Source organism: Pleurodeles waltl, chromosome 1_1, assembly GCF_031143425.1.
Source record: "Pleurodeles waltl isolate 20211129_DDA chromosome 1_1, aPleWal1.hap1.20221129, whole genome shotgun sequence".
Classification (NCBI taxonomy): domain Eukaryota; kingdom Metazoa; phylum Chordata; class Amphibia; order Caudata; family Salamandridae; genus Pleurodeles; species Pleurodeles waltl.
The window spans coordinates 529,175,638-529,193,397 of NC_090436.1; the positions used below are offsets into that span (position 1 = coordinate 529,175,638).

The following is a 17,760-nucleotide window of genomic DNA, read 5'->3' on the forward strand; positions in this document are numbered from 1 at the left end:
GGGTCTCACTGAGCATGCACAACCCCCAGGGGCTTACAGGTAAAGTGGACCCTCATTTCATTTTTCTCTATGTTGGATGACAGAAAAATAGCCAATGAGGTTTAGGGTAGTGAACCTTCCCAAAGGAAGTGGACACTGTAGTGAGTGTAGCCACCCAAGGGTAAGTGTCCCATTGGACACTACCAGGTTTCCCCTAAAACACCCATTAAATTCAGTATTTAGTGGCTCCCCTAGACCAAGAGATCAGATTCATCAGGAAGAAAGGAAGACAGCACCAAAGAGCCAGACAGGATGAGAATAGAGGACCTGCTGCACCAGAAGAGGCTCCAAGACCCCTGCTTGCTGCACCAGAGTCCCGACAATCGCTGCTGCAGAGGAGCTGACCAGAGGACCTCCAGGCTTCGCAAATAGCCAGAAATCTTCCTCCTGAGTGGAGGCACCACTCAAGAAGCAAAAGAAACCAGCAAGAACCAGCAAACCGGTGAGGGCCACTTCATCAATCGGCCAATATCTTTGCAACTGGAAGTCGCTGCCGGACCCAACGGCATACCAACGACAGCCCGGACAAGACCAACAAGTGTGCCAGCTTTGGTGGCACTGTGCCATCCCGTGGCTGAGTTGTGCCAATACCACGGCTACTGGTCAGTGCACATCGGACCACAGCAAAAACCGCTCTCCCAGAGCTGTAACTGGACCAAGAGAAAGCCCCAGTTGAGGGGCTTCAGGAACATCCTGGAACTCCCACCGGAGTGCCCTCCGGAAGAAGACTTAACTCCAGCTCCAAAGGGCTCCAGTGCGCACAACCTCCAAGCTTCGCGGAACCAGCTGTGTGCCATGGGTCCCTAACCCTTTGCAACCTCGAAAGCCCAAGGGGACCCTACAGCACCACCTTTAAACCTGCAAACGACCTCCTTTTCCAGGTGGCCCCTCCAAGTGGCCCTGCGCCTGTGCCAAGAGACTTTCCAGCACTGCTCCCGCCGGAACCGGGATCTGCCTGAGACTATCCAGCTGCCACAGGGTGCCCACCATCCTCATCTACTATCCTGCAAAATAAGAGACTGGACACTCACATGTGTGATTCTGTATGCATTTTTATATGTGGCTGTAGGAAAGTGCCACTGTTGGCATGGTCATCCCACACTTTATGCCTGGTGTTGATGCCAACTTTGATTGAAACTGTGCTGGGATCCTGCTAACCAGGCCCCAGCACCAGTGTTCTTTCCCAAAATCTGTACCTTTGTTTCCACAATTGACACCACCCTGACCCACAGTTAAGTTCCTTGTAAATGGTACCCCTGGTACCAAGGGCCTGTGGCCAAGGAAGATCCCCCCAAGGGCTGCAGCATGTATTATGCCATCATAGGAGACCCCCTCACCGAACACATGCACACTGTCTGGCAGCTTGTGTGGGCTGGCGGGGAGAAAAAGGCAAAATCGACATGGCACCCCTTTCAGGGTCCCATGTCCACAAACCACTGCCTGTGGCACAGGTTTGTCACCCCTCTAGCAGGCCTTACAGCCCTAAGGCAGGGTGCACTATACACAGGTGAGGGCATAGCTGCATGAGCAATATGCCCCTACAGTGTCCAAGTCCATTCTTAGACATTGTAAGTGCAGTGTAGCCATATTGAGTATATGGCCTAAGAGTTTGTCATTACAAACTCCACAGCTCCATAATGGCTCCACTAAAGACTTGGAAGTTTGATACAACTTCTCAGCTCAATAAACCCACGCTGATGCCAGTGTTGGATTCATTGAAAAATGCACACAGTGGGCATCTTAGAGATGCCCTCTGCATGTTAGCCAAACTGCTAGTGTAGGACTGACTGGTCTGTGCCAGCAGGACACTTTCAGACAAGTTTCTGACCACATGGGGTGAGAGCCTTTGTGCATTCTGTGGTCAGAAACAAAGCCTGTCCTGGGTGGAGGTGCTTCAGATTACAGTGCCCCAGGGCACTCCAGCTAGTGGAGATGCTCGCCCCCTGGACTAAGTCCCACTTTTGCTGGCTAGTGTGGTGGGGAAATTAGGGAAAACAGGGAGGAGTGACCACCCCAGCCAGGACCACCCCTAAGGTGTCCAGAGGTCAGGCGACCCAGGCCCTGAAGAATCCTACACCTTGGTTTGGAGGACAGGGGCCAATAGGATTAGGTTTGTGCCCCCCTCCCCAAAGGGTGTGGGAACAAGGAGGGTGTAGCCACCCTCAGGGACTGTAGCCATTGGATACTGCCCTCTGTCCCCTAAAATGCCCATAAATATGGGATTTAAGTGCCTCCCTGAACCAAAGTCGTCAGATTCCTGGCGACCTGACAAGAAGGACTGCTTAGCTGAAACCCTCAGCAGAGAAGAAGGAAGACGACAACTGATTTGGCCCCAGCCCTACCGGCCTGTCTCCTGCTTCAAAGAACCTGCAAAAGAACAGCGACGCATCCAGCGGGACCAGCGACCTCTGCAAAGCTCCAGAGGACTGCCCAGCAGCCAAAAGAACCAAAAACTCCTGTGGACAGCGGCCCTGTCCAAGAAGAAACCAATGACTAAGGACTTTCACCTCACGCCAAATGTGTGAGTCCTAACCACTCTGCACCCGACGCCCACATTCCATGTCCAGAAAGTCCAACCAGCTAGAGAGGATCCCCAGGCAATTCAGAGCAAGTACCCACCCTGGGTTCACCTCTCCACGATGACGCCTGCAGAGGTAATCCCGAGGATCCCCCGACCGTGAAAGCTCTGGACGAAGATATCTGACGCCTAAGGACCCACTGCACCAGCAGCCCCCAGGCCTTGGAGAAACAGACACCTGTTGCAGAAACGTTCAGCAGGCAGCCCTCCTCGCTGTCCAGCCGGTGGTGTGCCCAAGACGACCCCCTGGACCTCGCCTGCAGCCTCTGAGTGACCCTCAGGGTACCCTCACAGAGATTCATTGGAAAGCCGACTTCTTGTTTGCACCCTGCACCCGGCTGCCCCAGTGCTGCTGAGGGTGTATGTTTGGTGCCTACTTGTGTCCCCCCACCCCACCAGTGCTCCGCTAAACCCCCAGGTCTGTCCTCCCAAGTCACGAGTACTTACCTCCCTGCAGATCTGAAATCGAGTGCCCCAGTCTCCATAGGAGTCCATGTTAATTTTGCTTATCTATGCACCCGGCCAGCCCCGTGTTGCTGGTGGTGGGTGTTAGGGGTTAACTTGAACCCCAACCTATGGACTTCCTTACTCCCGGAGACTGGAACTGTAAGTGTTGTACTTACCTCTAAAACAATATAACTTTTCTTCCCCAATGGAACTGTTTCTGAAAATTGCAGTTTTCATTTTTAAAACAGATTATTGCTAATTTTTCAAAAACTGCCTAACTTATCGATTTCAAACAAAGTACTGTTGCTATATATGTGAAATACGAATCTATTGAAGTACTTGCCTGCAACTTGAATCTTATGGTTCTACAAATAAATTAAGAAAATATATTTTTGCTATATAAAAACCCTTGGTCTGGAGTTAAGTCATTGAGTGTGTGCTTCTTCTATTCTCAGCAAATGCTTTGCACTACCCTCTGATAAACCTAACTGCTCGACCACACTACCACAAAAGAGAGCATTATTATTATCTTCATTAGCCTCTGGGGAACCCCTGGACTCTGTGCACACTATCTCTCATTTTGATATAGTATATACAGAGCCAGCTTCCTACAGTGGTCCTTCCATTGATTCCTGTGGTGCACAATTACGCACAGAAAGACTAACTTTATTAAAACTTTGAAAAATCAAAACTCAAAAAGTACTTAACGTATTTTGACCATCTTGATCTTAACAATTATATGAAAATCTGAAGTATTTGTATAAATTTGGTCTCAAGTTATTCATTGAGTGTTTGTGGATGCATGACTGATTTTGTGAATACAACATCTCCTGGATTAGCCTAACTGCTCAACCAGCTACCTAAAAAATTGGAACATTAGGTGATGTGAATTTTTCCTCTGAAAACCAACGTGTGGTTGCCTGGACCCCCTGCACAGTGTGCCTAGTTTTGCACACTACATAGAGGGCCAGCCTCCTACAGCAACTCCTACAACGTGGGCACCCATCTTCCTTCTGCTGCTGAGGCCTCCCTGCGACTCCCTCCACTTGCTGCCAGAGGGTCATCCTGGGGTCACCATCGATTCCTGATGGCTCTCCTTCTTGCTGAGGGCTGGCCCTGACCTACCTGTAAAGGGTGGGTCCCTTGAACCTTGCTGGTCCCCATTTGTGCAACTCTTCTTGCAACACGTCTGTGCATTTGCAAAGGATTGTTGGTGGTCCTGCTGGCCACTGACCCCTCTGCAATTTGACAGCCGGTGTGGGACAGCTTGTGGATGACTCCTGTGATCCATCTGCATCGCATTGACTTAACAGCTGCATCTTCCATCCTACAGTGAAGCGTCCATGAGAAGGGTGAGCACTGCCCTCCTGCACCCCCTGGGAGACTCCGGGTGGCTTGGGCTCTGTCCCCTCTCTCCGCAGGTACTCCTCGCCCAGAATCCATGCCTGGGTTCCACCGGCCTGGTCCACGGGTCACTGTAACAGCTGGTCAGCCGAGGTCCCCAATGACTTCAACAGGAGGTTCAGACATGACTTCATCACGATACACCTGGGCTCCCTGATGTAGGTACTCCACTTCTCTGGCTATCCACAAGTGGAAGTACTCTCAAACCTCCCTTGTCCCAACGTGTTTCCTTAGAATCCTCGGGGCAGGGTCCTGAAACACGAAAACTCAAACTGTGACTTCCCCATGTTATCCTATGGAAACCTGACCCAGGGTAACATCTCTGTGCATGGGCGCCTGGAGAATCCTAGCTACTTACTTCCGGAGTTTTAGTACTTCCCTAGTCCTGAAGCTCCTCGGGTGACAGTCTTTGTAAGTTGCGACTTTCTCATCCCATTTTTTTTTTTTTAGTATACAGGTTTGCCCCCCTCCCCCCAGGGGTCCTTGTTATTTTCTGCTTTTTCTTACATGTTTCTAAGTATACTTGGTTTATATATATTTGCTTAGGAGATATATGTACAAGTTACTTACCTTCAGTGACAAAATATCTGGTAGAGACATATTCTAGTTGCAGATTCCTTATCTTGGAATTTTCCCCCAGGCGTGAGACGGGATCTGGAGATTTTTCTTCGAGCAATACCCTTGCGCGTCTGCAGGTGGCATTGGTCAACTCGGTGGGCGTCGTGATGGCGTCGGGAGTAGTATATGGACGCCGCCCTCGCGCAGTGACATCAGTTTCTTTTCACGACTTTCCACATCAAAGCGCAGAGGCGCTAAGAACACTGAGATTGGTGCGCCAGAGCTAAGGACCTGAAAGGGGGAATCCCTGTCTCTAGAAATCAGTTTGCAAGCGGGAAGGATGGGTGGGCGGTAAGGAATAAGCAAATAGAATATGTCTCTACAAGATATTTTGTTACCGAAGGTAACTAACTTCTACATCTGATAGAGACTTCTATTTGCAGATTCCATAGCTTACAATAGATACCCAGACAATGCCATCCTCGGCTGCGAACCAAGAACATACTAGGAAGTCCTGCAGGACCGAACGACTAAAATAGCCGTCCCGACGGACCTGACTGTCCAGGCAGTAGTGCTTAGCAAACGTGTGCAGGGATGCCCACGTAGGTGCCTGGCAGATATCCAGGACAGGAACTCTGCATGCTAACGCAGTGGAAGCAACAGTTGCTCTGGTGGAATGAGCACACAATCCTTCAGGAAGTTGCTTTTTGGCCAAGGTATAGCACATTTTGATACAAAAAAGCACCCATCGAGAGATGGTATGCTTTTGCACCGCCTTCCCTTTTTTCGCACCCACATATCGAACTAAGAGTTGATCGGCCACTTGGAAATCTTTAGTACGATTGAGATAGAATGCCAATGCTCTTTGTGGGTCCAGACGGTGGAGTCTCTCCTCCTCATGGGAAGGATGTAGGGGTGCGTAGAAAGTAGGCAGAGTGATGGACTGGCCTACATGAAAGGGTGTAACCACCTTAGGAAGGAAGGAAGCCCTAGTGCGCAACACTACTTTGTCAGGAAGCACAGATAAGTATGGAGGTTTTGAGGAAAGGGCCTGAAGCTCACTCACCCTGCGAGCAGAGGTGACAGCAACCAGAAAGACAGCTTTGAGGGGAAGGAGCAGCAAGGGACAATTATGCATTGGCTTAAAGGGGGTACACATCAAATAAGTAAGTACAAGATTAAGGTCCCACTGAGGCATGATAAAGCGGGAGGAGCTAAATGGGTGAGCCCTTTTAGGAATCTATCCACTCACAATAGGAGATTTAAAGAGTGAGGGCTGATCAAGTAGCCTAAGAAAGGCCGAAATGACAGATAAATACCCTTTAAGGGTGCCCAAAGCAGAGCCCTGCTGGACCGAAGAAAGAATGAACAGAAGAACCTCGGATAGAGGGGCAGAAAGGGGATCAACAGATTTGTTGGTACATCATGCCACAAATTTATTTCACAGACAGGCGTATACAGTTTTGGTTGATGGACGCCTGGCTGCCACAATAACATTGCAGACTTCGGGTGGAAGGGCAAAAGCCGCCAACCTGCGCTGCTCAATCTCCACGCATGAAGGCGGAGATTGGACAGGTTCGGGGGAAGAACCGTCCCCTACTGCTGCGACAGAAAATCCACCCGAAGAGGCAGTCTGAGTGGAGGATCGATGGACATGCTCAAGAGCTCTGTATACCATACTCTCTGTGCCCAGTCCAGGAGCCACCAAGATAGCTTGGACCCGGTCGTTCCTGATTTTCGTGAGAACTCTAGGCAGAAAGAAGGCCTAAGTTCCACTCGAGACGAAAAGCGTCTCCGAGCGAGTGCCGCCTTGGAAAGTCCAAGGTGCAAAACAGCTGACATTGCGCGTTATCTGCAGAGGCGAACAGATCTAACCAAGGGTCTCCCCACTGCTGAAAGAGACCTTGTCCGGATGGAGGCGCCATTCGTGATCTGCTGTGCATCGATGGTTGAGTTTGCTAGCTCTAGCGTTGAGGGAGCCCGGCAGATGTTGAACCATCAGGGTAATGCCCTGATGTTCCAGCCATGTCCAGAGGTGAAGGGTCCACAACCCTACTCCGCCCATTTGTTGTAGTACCACATGGCGGTAGTATTGTCAGTGAACACCTGCACCACTTACCCTTTGAGAGAGGGAAGGAATGCTTTCAACGCAAGCCTGATTGCCCGGAGTTCCAGCAGATATGGAGCCCAGACTCCGCTGGAGACCAGAGTCCTCTGATCTCCGCCTCTCCCATGTGGCCGTCCCAACCCAGAAGTGACACATCTGTCACTATAGATCTAGTTGGGGAAGGGAGAGGGATCTGCCATGGACCCAATATGGATTCAAAAGCCACCACTGCAGGTCTTTCGCAGTTCCCTCCGAGATCTGGACCAGGTCGGAGAGACTCCCCTGATGCTGCGCCCACTGGAACTTCAGGTCCCAATGTAGAGCCCACATATGTCATCTGGCATGTCACTAGCAGGATGCAGGAGGCCATGAGGCCCAGCAGCCTCAGAGTCAGTCTGACAGACACCCAAGACCGAGGCCGAAAGATCAGAATCATAGCCTGAATGTCCTGGACTCGCTTTTCGGGAGGATAAGCCCGAAACTGCACTGTGTCCAGAACCGCTACGATGAAAGGGAGTGACTGAGAGGGAGCCAGGTGTGACTTCGGCACATTTATAGTGAAGCCCAGCGTGTGCAGGAGGTTTGCCGTAGTCTGAAGGTGGGGGACTACTTTCTGGGGCGAGTCCGCCTTCAACAGCCAGTCGTCGAGGTAGGGGAAGACTGAGACCCCTAACCTGCGCAGATGAGCTGCAGACATCACTTTCGTGAACACCTGAGGGGCGCTGGTAAGGCCGAAGGGGAGCATGGTAAACTGAAAGTGCTCGTGACCTACCACGAATCATAGGTAACATCTGTGGGCAGGCAGGATGGGGATGTGGGAATAAGCGTCCTGCAAGTCCAATACTACCATCCAGTCTCCTGGGTCCAAGGCAGACAGAACCTAAGCCAGGGTGAGCATTTTGAATTTCTCCTTCTTGAGGAAGTAGTTTAGGTCCCAAAGGACTAGGATAGGACATAAGCCTTTGTCCTTTTTTGGTATCAGAAAGCGGCAGGAATAACAACCACGACCTACTTCTGGCACAGGGACCTTTTCTATAGCTCCCTTGGCTAAGAGAGCTGTGACTTCCTGGCGGAGAAGTGCCAAATGATCCTCTGGAAGGCGATTGGAGGATGGCGGCATGGGCGGTGGAGCAGATTCGAAAGGGAGGGGGTAGCCCTTTCAAACAATCTGCAAAACCCACCTGTCCGTGGTGATGTTTTCCCAGTGGGGCAGGTGATGGCGATACTTGTCACCAATTGGACGGGAGTGTGCGGCCGGACTAGGAGGGTTTGGAGGCTGCAGCGGGGGTAGAGGTGGACTGGAAAGACCTCTGGTTCCCTGTCCCACGGCCACATGGGATTCCGCGTCCCCGGCCACACAGCGGCTGAACAGTGCGCGCGGCACGGTGGAGGACGCGACAGGGAACCCACTCCGTGGCCAAGAAAGGGGCGAAAAGTGGACTGTGGTGGCTGAGGGGCAGAGGAAAGACCGAGGGATGGAGCCATACCCCGAGAATCCTTGAATCTCTCCAAGGCCGAGTCCGCTTTGTCTCCGAAGAGACGGGAGCCATCAAAGGGCATGTCCATCCCCAGAAAAATCAGAAGTACGTAACCAGGCGTGGCGTTGTAAGGCCATCATCGTAGCAACGGATCTGCCCAGCGAGTCTGTCGTGTCCAGCCCACAATGGATTGTGAACTTTGCTGCATCTCTTCCATCGTTCACAGCTTGGGAGACCATAGCACGGGCCTCCTCCGATATCTGCGGGAGGACTTGTGCAACCGTATCCCACAAAGAGAGGGTATAGCGGCCCAAATGGCCTGCGGTGTTCACAGACAGCAGCGCAACATTGGAGGACGAAAACAACTTATTGCCAAACTGTTCCTGTCTTTTTTTATTCCGGGGGTGCTGAAGGGAATGCGCCTGAAGAAGAGGAAGCCTGGATATCAAGACTGTCAGGCGTGGGGTGTTGGGACAGGAATTTAGGGCCATTCAGAGCAGGCCGATGGCAGCATGCGATTGTCCCATTCACAGGAGCCCCTGAGTTGGGTTTTGACCATGTACCCAAAAGGACATCGGTGAGGGCTTCATTAAACGGCAAAAGGGGTTCTGAAGTAGAAGCCCCAGGCTGAAGCACCTCCGTCAGGAGATTAGACCTGACCTCAACAGTGGGAAGCTAGAGACCAAGGACTTCAGCTGCCCTACTGACCACCATACCATACGTTGTTCCATCAGCCGTAGCCACAGTAGGAGGAGACAGCATGCCAGCATCAGGAGAAGTATCCAGATCACTGGATTCGCACAATTCCTGAGCCCAGTCCATCGAAGGGTGATCCTGATATTCATAATGGTCCAGGGACCCCTCCAATCTCTCCCCATATTCATACCAATAAGAAAAAGGGTCCGAATCCGACCTGGGGTGAATAGGCCCCATCGAAGTAGAAGGCGGCGTCAGCCGACACCACTCCAACTCCTTGTCGTCGGGGATAAGAATTGCGTAGACGCCGATAGTGGGCACTACCGACGTCAGGAGCATCGATAATCGACCCGGCAAAGGTCTCAAGGGTGCACCCAGCGCGTATCCGTGCACAGATCCGGATGTGACTTTGGTGGCCGCAGCCAAAGCCGCCAGCGCGGAACCTGAGGGCCCCTCAGCCGTACCCCTTGGTCCCGAATGGCCTCATAAAACTCGTTATGCTGGATGGGGGTCGCTCCGGGAAACTCGAGGAAGCGCTGAGCCGACCCAGATGCAGGCTCAGAGGATGGAGGCCTTGTGCGTGGACGCTCCTCCCGCGTCAGCCGAGCTCAGATTCCTGCAACCTAAGAAGAAGAGGACTGCTAAGCTGAAAAACCCTGCAGAGAAGACGGAGACACCAACTGCTTTGGCCCCAGCTCTACCGGCCTGTCTCCCCACTTCTAAAGACACTGCTCCAGCGACGCTCTCCCCAGGGACCAGCGACCTCTGAATCCTCAGAGGACTGCCCTGCATCTAGAAGGACCAAGAACTCCAGAGGACAGTGGCTCTGTTCACCAAAGACTGCAACTTTGAAACAAAGAAGCAACTTTGAAACAACTTACGTTTCCCGCTGGAAGCGTGAGACTTGACACTCTGCAGCCGACACCCCCGGCTCGACTTGTGGAGAACAAACACTTCAGGGAGGACTCCCCGGCGACTGCGAGACTGTGAGTAGCCAGAGTTGACCCCCCTGATCCCCCACAGCGACGCCTGCAGAGGGAATCCCGAGGCTCCCACTGACCGCGACTGCCTGCTTCTCAGATCCCGACGCCTGGTAAAGACTCTGCAGGACCTGAAGGATCCGAACTCCAGTGCAGGAGTGACCCCCAGGAGGTCCTCTCCCTTGCCCAGGTGGTGGCTACCCCAAGGAGCCCCCCCCTTGCCTGCCTGCATCGCTGAAGAGACCCCTTGGTCTCCCATTGAAACCTATTGAGAACCCGACGGTTGTTTGCACACTGCACCCGGCCGCCCCCACGCTGCTGAGGGTGTACTTTCTGTGTGGACTTGTGTCCCCCCCGGTGCCCTACAAAACCCCCCTGGTCTGCCCTCCGAAGACGCGGGTACTTACCTGCTGGCAGGCTGGAACCGGGGCACCCCCTTCTCCATTGAAGCCTATGCGTTTTGGGCACCACTTTGACCTCTGCACCTGACCGGCCCTGAGCTGCAGGTGTGGTAACTTTGGGGTTGCTCTGAACCCCCAACGGTGGGTTGGACCCAAACATGAACCCCATAGGTGGTTTACTTACCTGCAAAAACTAACAAACTCTTACTCCCCCCAGGAACTGTTGAAAATTGCACCAAGTGCCTAGTTTTAAAATAGCTATATGTGATTTATGTGAAAAGTATATATGCTATTTTGCTAATTCAAAGTTCCTAAAGTACCTACCTGCAATACCTTTCATTTGAAGTATTACCTGTAAATCTTGAACCTGTGGGTCTTAAAATAAACTAAGAAAATATATTTTTCTATACAAAAACCTATTGGCCTGGAATTGTCTCTGAGTGTGTGTTCCTCATTTATTGCTTGTGTGTGTACAACAAATGCTTAACACTACTCCTTTGATAAGCCTACTGCTCGACCACACTACCACAAAATGGAGCATTAGAATTATCTCTTTTTGCCACTATCTTACCTCTAAGGGGAACCCTTGGACTCTGTGCATACTATTCCTTACTTTGAAATAGTGCATACAGAGCCAACTTCCTACACTTACCCTCTCCAATAAACCTTAGCTGCTCTCCACAGCTACCCTATGAGTGCTTTGGTTGCCTGGAACCACTAACACTATCACTAACGGTTGCCTGGACTCAGTGCAGGGTGCCTCACCTATAAGTGCACACGATATACTGAGCTAGCCTCCTACAGTGCGCAAGCCCTCCTTTTAAAGAGGTAAAAGACAGCCTCAGATCTATTATTGATAACATGGATACTCTCACTGTTCGTGAACTACAACTCTGGAGTAGTTCTACAAGGTTTGCTTTCACACCCACAGGTAATTCAAGTGAACTTAGTTGAATGCACCAGCGCTCAATGTGAAAAACATTACTGTATTCCAGCAGAACCCCACTTAATACCTAGGTGCTAATAATCCCCGAAAAGGGATCTGGAGCACCGTGGTAACAGCAATCTTCACAGTACCACACATGCAGTACTAGGAGGAAACACTTTGATAAAAAGTATTTATTATAACACAGCAAACCTGTTTGTTAGGACATCTAAAATAATCACCAACTATATCATCAAAACAACAAGGCAAGAATAAAAAAAAAAAAAAAAAAAAAAAATGTCATCTAAAAACCTAACAGCCTAATACCCACTTCTGTAAGCTACCCTAAAAGAGCATGTAGTAGATTAAATTGCAATCGAGAGTATCGCATGGAGAAGCGGTGCTTTACAAACCATGATAACAGCTTAGGCTGTTATAAAAAAAAAAAGCCATGGAGGGAGTGTTCCTGGTGAAAAGAAAACATGCACTGCAGCAGAAGCCTCCCTCAAGTACTCAGCTCTTATCAATGTCAGGCAAAATGCATCATCTTCTCCGAGTGCCAGTAATGACCATGGTCGCCTTTAGATGGCATATTACAGGATAATCTGGCAAGAAGGACCTCTCTACCTAAGGCGTCAGGTGGTGGTCCTTAAATACTAAACTTTATCAAGGATGAAAACCTCTGACATAGTTTCAGGAATGTGGTACCTACAGTACGGGAGCCAGAGAAAAGGATCTAGACATATCTTTAAGAAGATAGGAGACGAAACAACATCATTTGAACTGTGTCTATTTCATGAATTAGCTATTTCTTGATGCCCCTGGCATATTGCTAAGGAAACATTTGTTTCAGAATGGGTGTCTCAGGTGTTGTATCTGGGTCATTATCAGAATGACTTGAAACTCTCAGTTCTAATGATAAGGGCGGGCGACATTCATGTAATGATGGTTTATAACAGATATGACAGGGGGTTTGACAGAATTCAGGAGTATTGTCCAAGATAGATTGGCAGTGCGGGCGAGCAGTTAGGCTTATCGGAGGAGGTCAGTGCAGAGCATTTGTTGTACACACACAGGCAATAAATGAGACAAACACTGAAAGAATAAATCAGAGACCAATTTAGAAAAATAACACTTTTTTTTTTTTTTACATGTTTTGAAACCAAGAACTTTGCAAAAGATTAAGTACTGTTTTTGTTTCAAAAAGTTACAGGTAAGTAAAGAGTTCAGACCTGTGCACCTTTACGCACAATGCATTACTATGGAGAGAAATATCAATAATGCATAAAGGTAACTACAGTCGGTTCCAGGGGTTCGCCTTCTGGGTTCAGGGATGCAGGGGCCCAAGGTCCAAAGTAGTACCAGCACCTAAATCTTACTAATTTTCCCTCCTTTCATGCCACCAATAAGTGGTGTCAGGCACGGGGTGGTGGTTTTCACCATCTGGAGAGACTGGGTTTGCATAACAAAGGTGGCTGGCCCTTTGAAGCTTCCCTCTCTGGAATGTCCATCCTGCCTGGAAGAGGTGATAACACCCCTGCCCAGGGCAGGCTTTGGAGGAGGTCAGAAATCTGTCTAGGGTGGCTGTACTGGTTTAGACCAGTCAGTTAAAACACCTCTAAGGTGCCCTCTGAGTGCATTATATTAATTAATCCATCCCTAGTTTCAGTGAGGGTTTATTAATACAAGATGTTTGATACCAAACATCATCCGTTTCAGTGAAGCAATCATGTCTCATGCAGATGTGTCCTCACATTTGATATAATGCACCCTGCCTTAGGGCTGTAGGCCTTCTGTAGGTGTGACTTACAGCTATCCTATGTAGAGGTAGGGGACTGGGCACGGGGGATGTGTGATAGTGTGATAGGTTGTGTTTTTATTTTTGTCTGCACCAAGACACACAGCTTGCGATGGCAACACGATGTGCATTTGGTGATTGGGTTACTTGTGACTATAATGTACTTGTATGAAGCAAAGCTGATAGAGACTACTAGCTGCAGATTCCTTACCTTAGAATATTTCCCAGGCATTAGATTGGATCTGGAACTTTTTCAGCAATCCTCTTGTGTGCCAGTAGGTGGCGTCCTTCGGCTCTGCATGGCGTTGTGGGCATCGTCCACGCCAGAAGTGACGTGAGCAGTGCTATACTGGCACCACCAGAGCACGCTGACCTAAATTCCTTCTTTCCATGCTATCAATGCAGACAAGCTCCCCTCAGTCATTTTTTGACTGGCTTTTTTTGATCTTTTGTCGAAACCCACTAGTATGCCTTTTTCTTTACTATTTCTTTTGGAGATGTCCCCAAAGAAACCTACTGGGTTCAAGCCTTGTTGTGCCTGTCACAAACAGAGGTATGCGACAGACCCCCTTTTGTAATGTTATGTTATGTCAATTGGGCACAGCTTATCATCTGTGAGGGTATATGCAGGCGCCAGGGTAGGAGTGTAGGGCTGGAGGTGCTCCAAGTTGAACATCCAAGTCTTCAGCTTCTTGAGTAAGCTGTGGAGTTGAATGGTGGTCCGGATATGTAAAGGGAGATTATTCCAGCTTTTGACTACAATGAAGGAAAAAGCGACCTTCTGTCTTGCTTCTGCAGATGCAGGGCATTTGCGTGAAATGGAACACAGGGGACTGGAAGGTTGGTAGAGGTGGACTTGGTCGTTGAGGTAGGCTATTCCTGCTCTGTGGAGGGCTTTGTATGTGTGGATGAGAAGCTTGAATTAGCAGCGTTTCTGCATGGGTAGCCAGTACAGTTCTGCAAGGTACAGAATGCTTCTGTGGATGTCTAGGATGTCTGGCAGCGGTATTCTGGATGGTTTGAAGTCTTTGGCATCTCCAGCCAACTCACTCAATGTATAGTGCATTGCAGTAGTTGAGTCTGCTGGTAATGCAGGCCTGCCTGGGTGACCGTGCACTTAGTGTGCGTGGGGAGCCATTTAAAGATTTTGCAACATGTTCTGAGGATGTGGCAGCAAGACAATGAAATCACATTGTTGACTTCTTAGTTTGTCAAGAGCTTACCATCAACAATGGTGCTGCGGTTTCTGACATGCCCTGGGGGGGTGGGCATAGGACTCAAGTTGGTAGCCACCAGGATAAGTCACAGTGGGAGTCCTTACTTCCGAAGATCAGGACCTCCATTTCATCCATGTTGAGTTTGAGGCAGGACCTCCGTTTTATCCGTGTTGAGTTGGAGGCCATTCTATTGCATCCAGTTTGCTACGTCGGGCATGCAGGTAGTGAATTTGTTCCTGGTGGTATTGTTTGTGTTGGTGAGAGAGAGGATGAGGTGAGTGTCATTGGAGTAGGAGACGATGTTGATACTGTGGGTTCTTATGATGGGGGCAGGAGGTGCCATGTGAATACTGAATAGAGTCGGACTGAGAGAGGAGCCCTTGCAGGACTCCACAGATGAACTTATTGGGTTTGGAGGTGACTGAGGAGAGACTGACTTGTTGTGTTCTGTGGGAGAAGCAGGAGGAGATCCAACTTAGGATGAGTCCTTGGACTTCTGATTCCTGAAGTCTGGCGATGAAGGTGCCATGGGAGATGGTGCTGAACGCTGCTGTGAGGTCAAGCAGGGTGAGTGCAGCAGCTTCTCCTCTGTCCATGATTAAGCGGATGTCGCCTGTTGCTGCAAAGAAAGTGGTATCCATGCTGTGATTTCTGTGGAATACTGAGACTGGGTGGAGTACAGGAAGTGCCCTTGAAGATGGGCAGGGAGCTGCTTGTTGATCTTTCTCCAGTGGATAGCCCTCATTTACCAGCAGGGATGCGTAACCAGAAAGACGCAGCATGATGTTAGTGGACAGAGCAGACAAAAGACACATTCAACATATTTTTGGGGAAAAAATACAACCACTTATATTTTTAAAACATATTAATAAGGTATTAATTGCATAAAGCGATGAAAATTGTTACACTTACAGAAAACAACCAAAATTTGTAAAGTTTTGGCCTATTTAGAAGTTTAGTTTGTAGATTCACAAATTAGTACTGGGAAATGTCACACAATAAACACATAAAATCAGTTAAAGATACTCGACAACAAAAATATTAAACAGAATCCTCATGAAATGGAGAAGTGCAAGAAGGATCATCAGTTAATCATAGGTCAAAGATTACTGAACTGAGAGCTCACAACTTATATTTCTGTGAAAACAGTGCCCATTCACAATGGTTGTTGGATGCCGACATGAAAAATGTAACATCTATATTGTACAGCTAAAACCCAACCTCAACTTTCAGGTACAATATTTATTAAACGACATGAATATAAAATATAGTAAAGTACAGTGGAACTTTACCTTTGAAGCTTTCTTGTAAGCATCCTTTCTTGAAATAAGCTAGTGCAAGCCCTGTGATTTCATCAAACTCTGTCAGAGGGGTAGACATGTAAGTCTTAATTGCCTTATCGTAATAGCCTGTTGAGCTACAAAGAAAACAGTTTAGTGAAAGACTTTAAAAAAGAATCATCATAAAGCCATCAAAGAGTCCAGCACAAAAGTAAATACTTCACATAATGAGTAGGGGAACACAAAGCAGTGATTTGTTTCTACCTCCTTTTCTGCTTCACCGCTGAAAGTCTGAGGTTGTGGTAAAAGCAAAGTATCAGGCAGACGTCATAGGAAAATAAAAGGCGAGAAGTGATGGGTTCATGTAGGTCATCACACAATTTGAATACCCATGATAATATTGAATCTGTTTACTTCCTTCACCCCATGGTGCATGCAGATGCACCGTCTTCTCATCCACACTTATTACAGGGCTGTGGTGGAAAGCTGCTGGTGCTGAAGGTATAGCAGAAAAAAGTAGGACTGCTGACAAACATGTCATTAGATCTTGCATCAAGAGTCACATATTACTTATTTACGCCACAACAGAGACCACAGTAAGTTAATATTTACTGCTAACACCTGCATAGATCTATAGGGCACAAGTTCCAATCTCGCCAAGGCATCCTCATTCTTCCATCATTCAAAGATCATCAAGTTGAAAATTATTAAATGGATAACAGTATAGACAGAGCTGAGGAATGACACAACTGCATTATAAAGCACTACATAAAAATAGGTTACTACTATTATCAAATTGTAGCTTTGCAGATGTCAATCAAATTTCTGACGCAGCAAGTAGTACACTCCAGGAGTATATTTGTTAAAGACAGAATTATTTAGATTATGGTTTAGAACTAAAATATACTCCTTGCTTGGCTTAAATTTTACTGAAGCAGCGAGACAATAAAACTTATAAAAACAGCTCCTTCATTAAATAACATATTTAAGTGAAAACTGTGTACATTTGTACAGTATGAAGCAGCAGTGTTCCAAGAAAAGAGCAGCCGTGTAAGGCCCAAGCATTCCTAAGTCCTTCTGCTACAGCAACAACTGAGCGGTCCCTCTTGTAGCAACTGCCCTAGCAGATTTGTAGGGGAAGCGGTGGGTGAAGGTTATCAGGGGCACATGCTGGGAGAATGAATGTTTGGACATTCTTCCTGTAAATGCCGTTCTGGGTTTGGAAAGGCTGTTGTGGTTGCTATTGATGGCTTCCTAGTATTGGACTTCTACAAAAAAAGAGCCGATGAGTTCCAGTGGGAGAACGCCCAGCCCCACAGAGGATCTGGTGATGAAAATGTGCCTTGTCACCTATGTAGTGTAAGAAGAGAACTACTAACAACTATGATGGTTCACATAGGAATCGGAAGGGATACAATCTCTTGATACAGAGCAGAATTCTTGTAGAGGAGAAAGAGTGTTTTTTGTTGTTGTCTTGCTTGTATTGTACTGTCAGTAGGTTGTCATTGCTTTTATTCTCAAATGAAAAGTGCCCCCCTCCCTTTGTAGGTGGACTACTTGGGTGACTCAGTTATTGCTTGAGGATAGTGCCTTAGAGAATGAATAAAGTATATAGTCACTTTCCTCGGGCGCTGCCTCCAAATCTCTCCTGTGAAATCATCCTTTATTAAAAACAAAAGCACACGTTACATGATCAATCTAGGCGCAAGTAAAAGTGTTCTTTCACCATCTAGCTACAAAGAGGAAAGCAAAGGTGAAAACAGTTTGTCATCACTGGCTTCTAGTGTCTCTCTGTCACAAGAGAAGATTCAATAAGCGATCTTTACTCTATCAAGATACTAAAAATGGGACC

The 17,760-nt window shown here is 48.4% G+C and overlaps 1 protein-coding gene across 4 annotated transcripts in view; it reads right to left on the minus strand.

Annotated features, from left to right (window-relative positions):
- Nucleotides 1–17,760, minus strand: part of SKIC3 (SKI3 subunit of superkiller complex) — a 1,026,707-nt gene that overhangs the window by 493,927 nt on the left and 515,020 nt on the right. For all 4 annotated transcript variants that reach the window (XM_069225585.1, XM_069225575.1, XM_069225607.1 and 1 more), the window contains exon 29: nt 15,921–16,045. In XM_069225585.1, the coding sequence (XP_069081686.1) occupies nt 15,921–16,045 (125 nt within the window). The remainder of the gene's footprint in view (nt 1–15,920; nt 16,046–17,760) is intronic.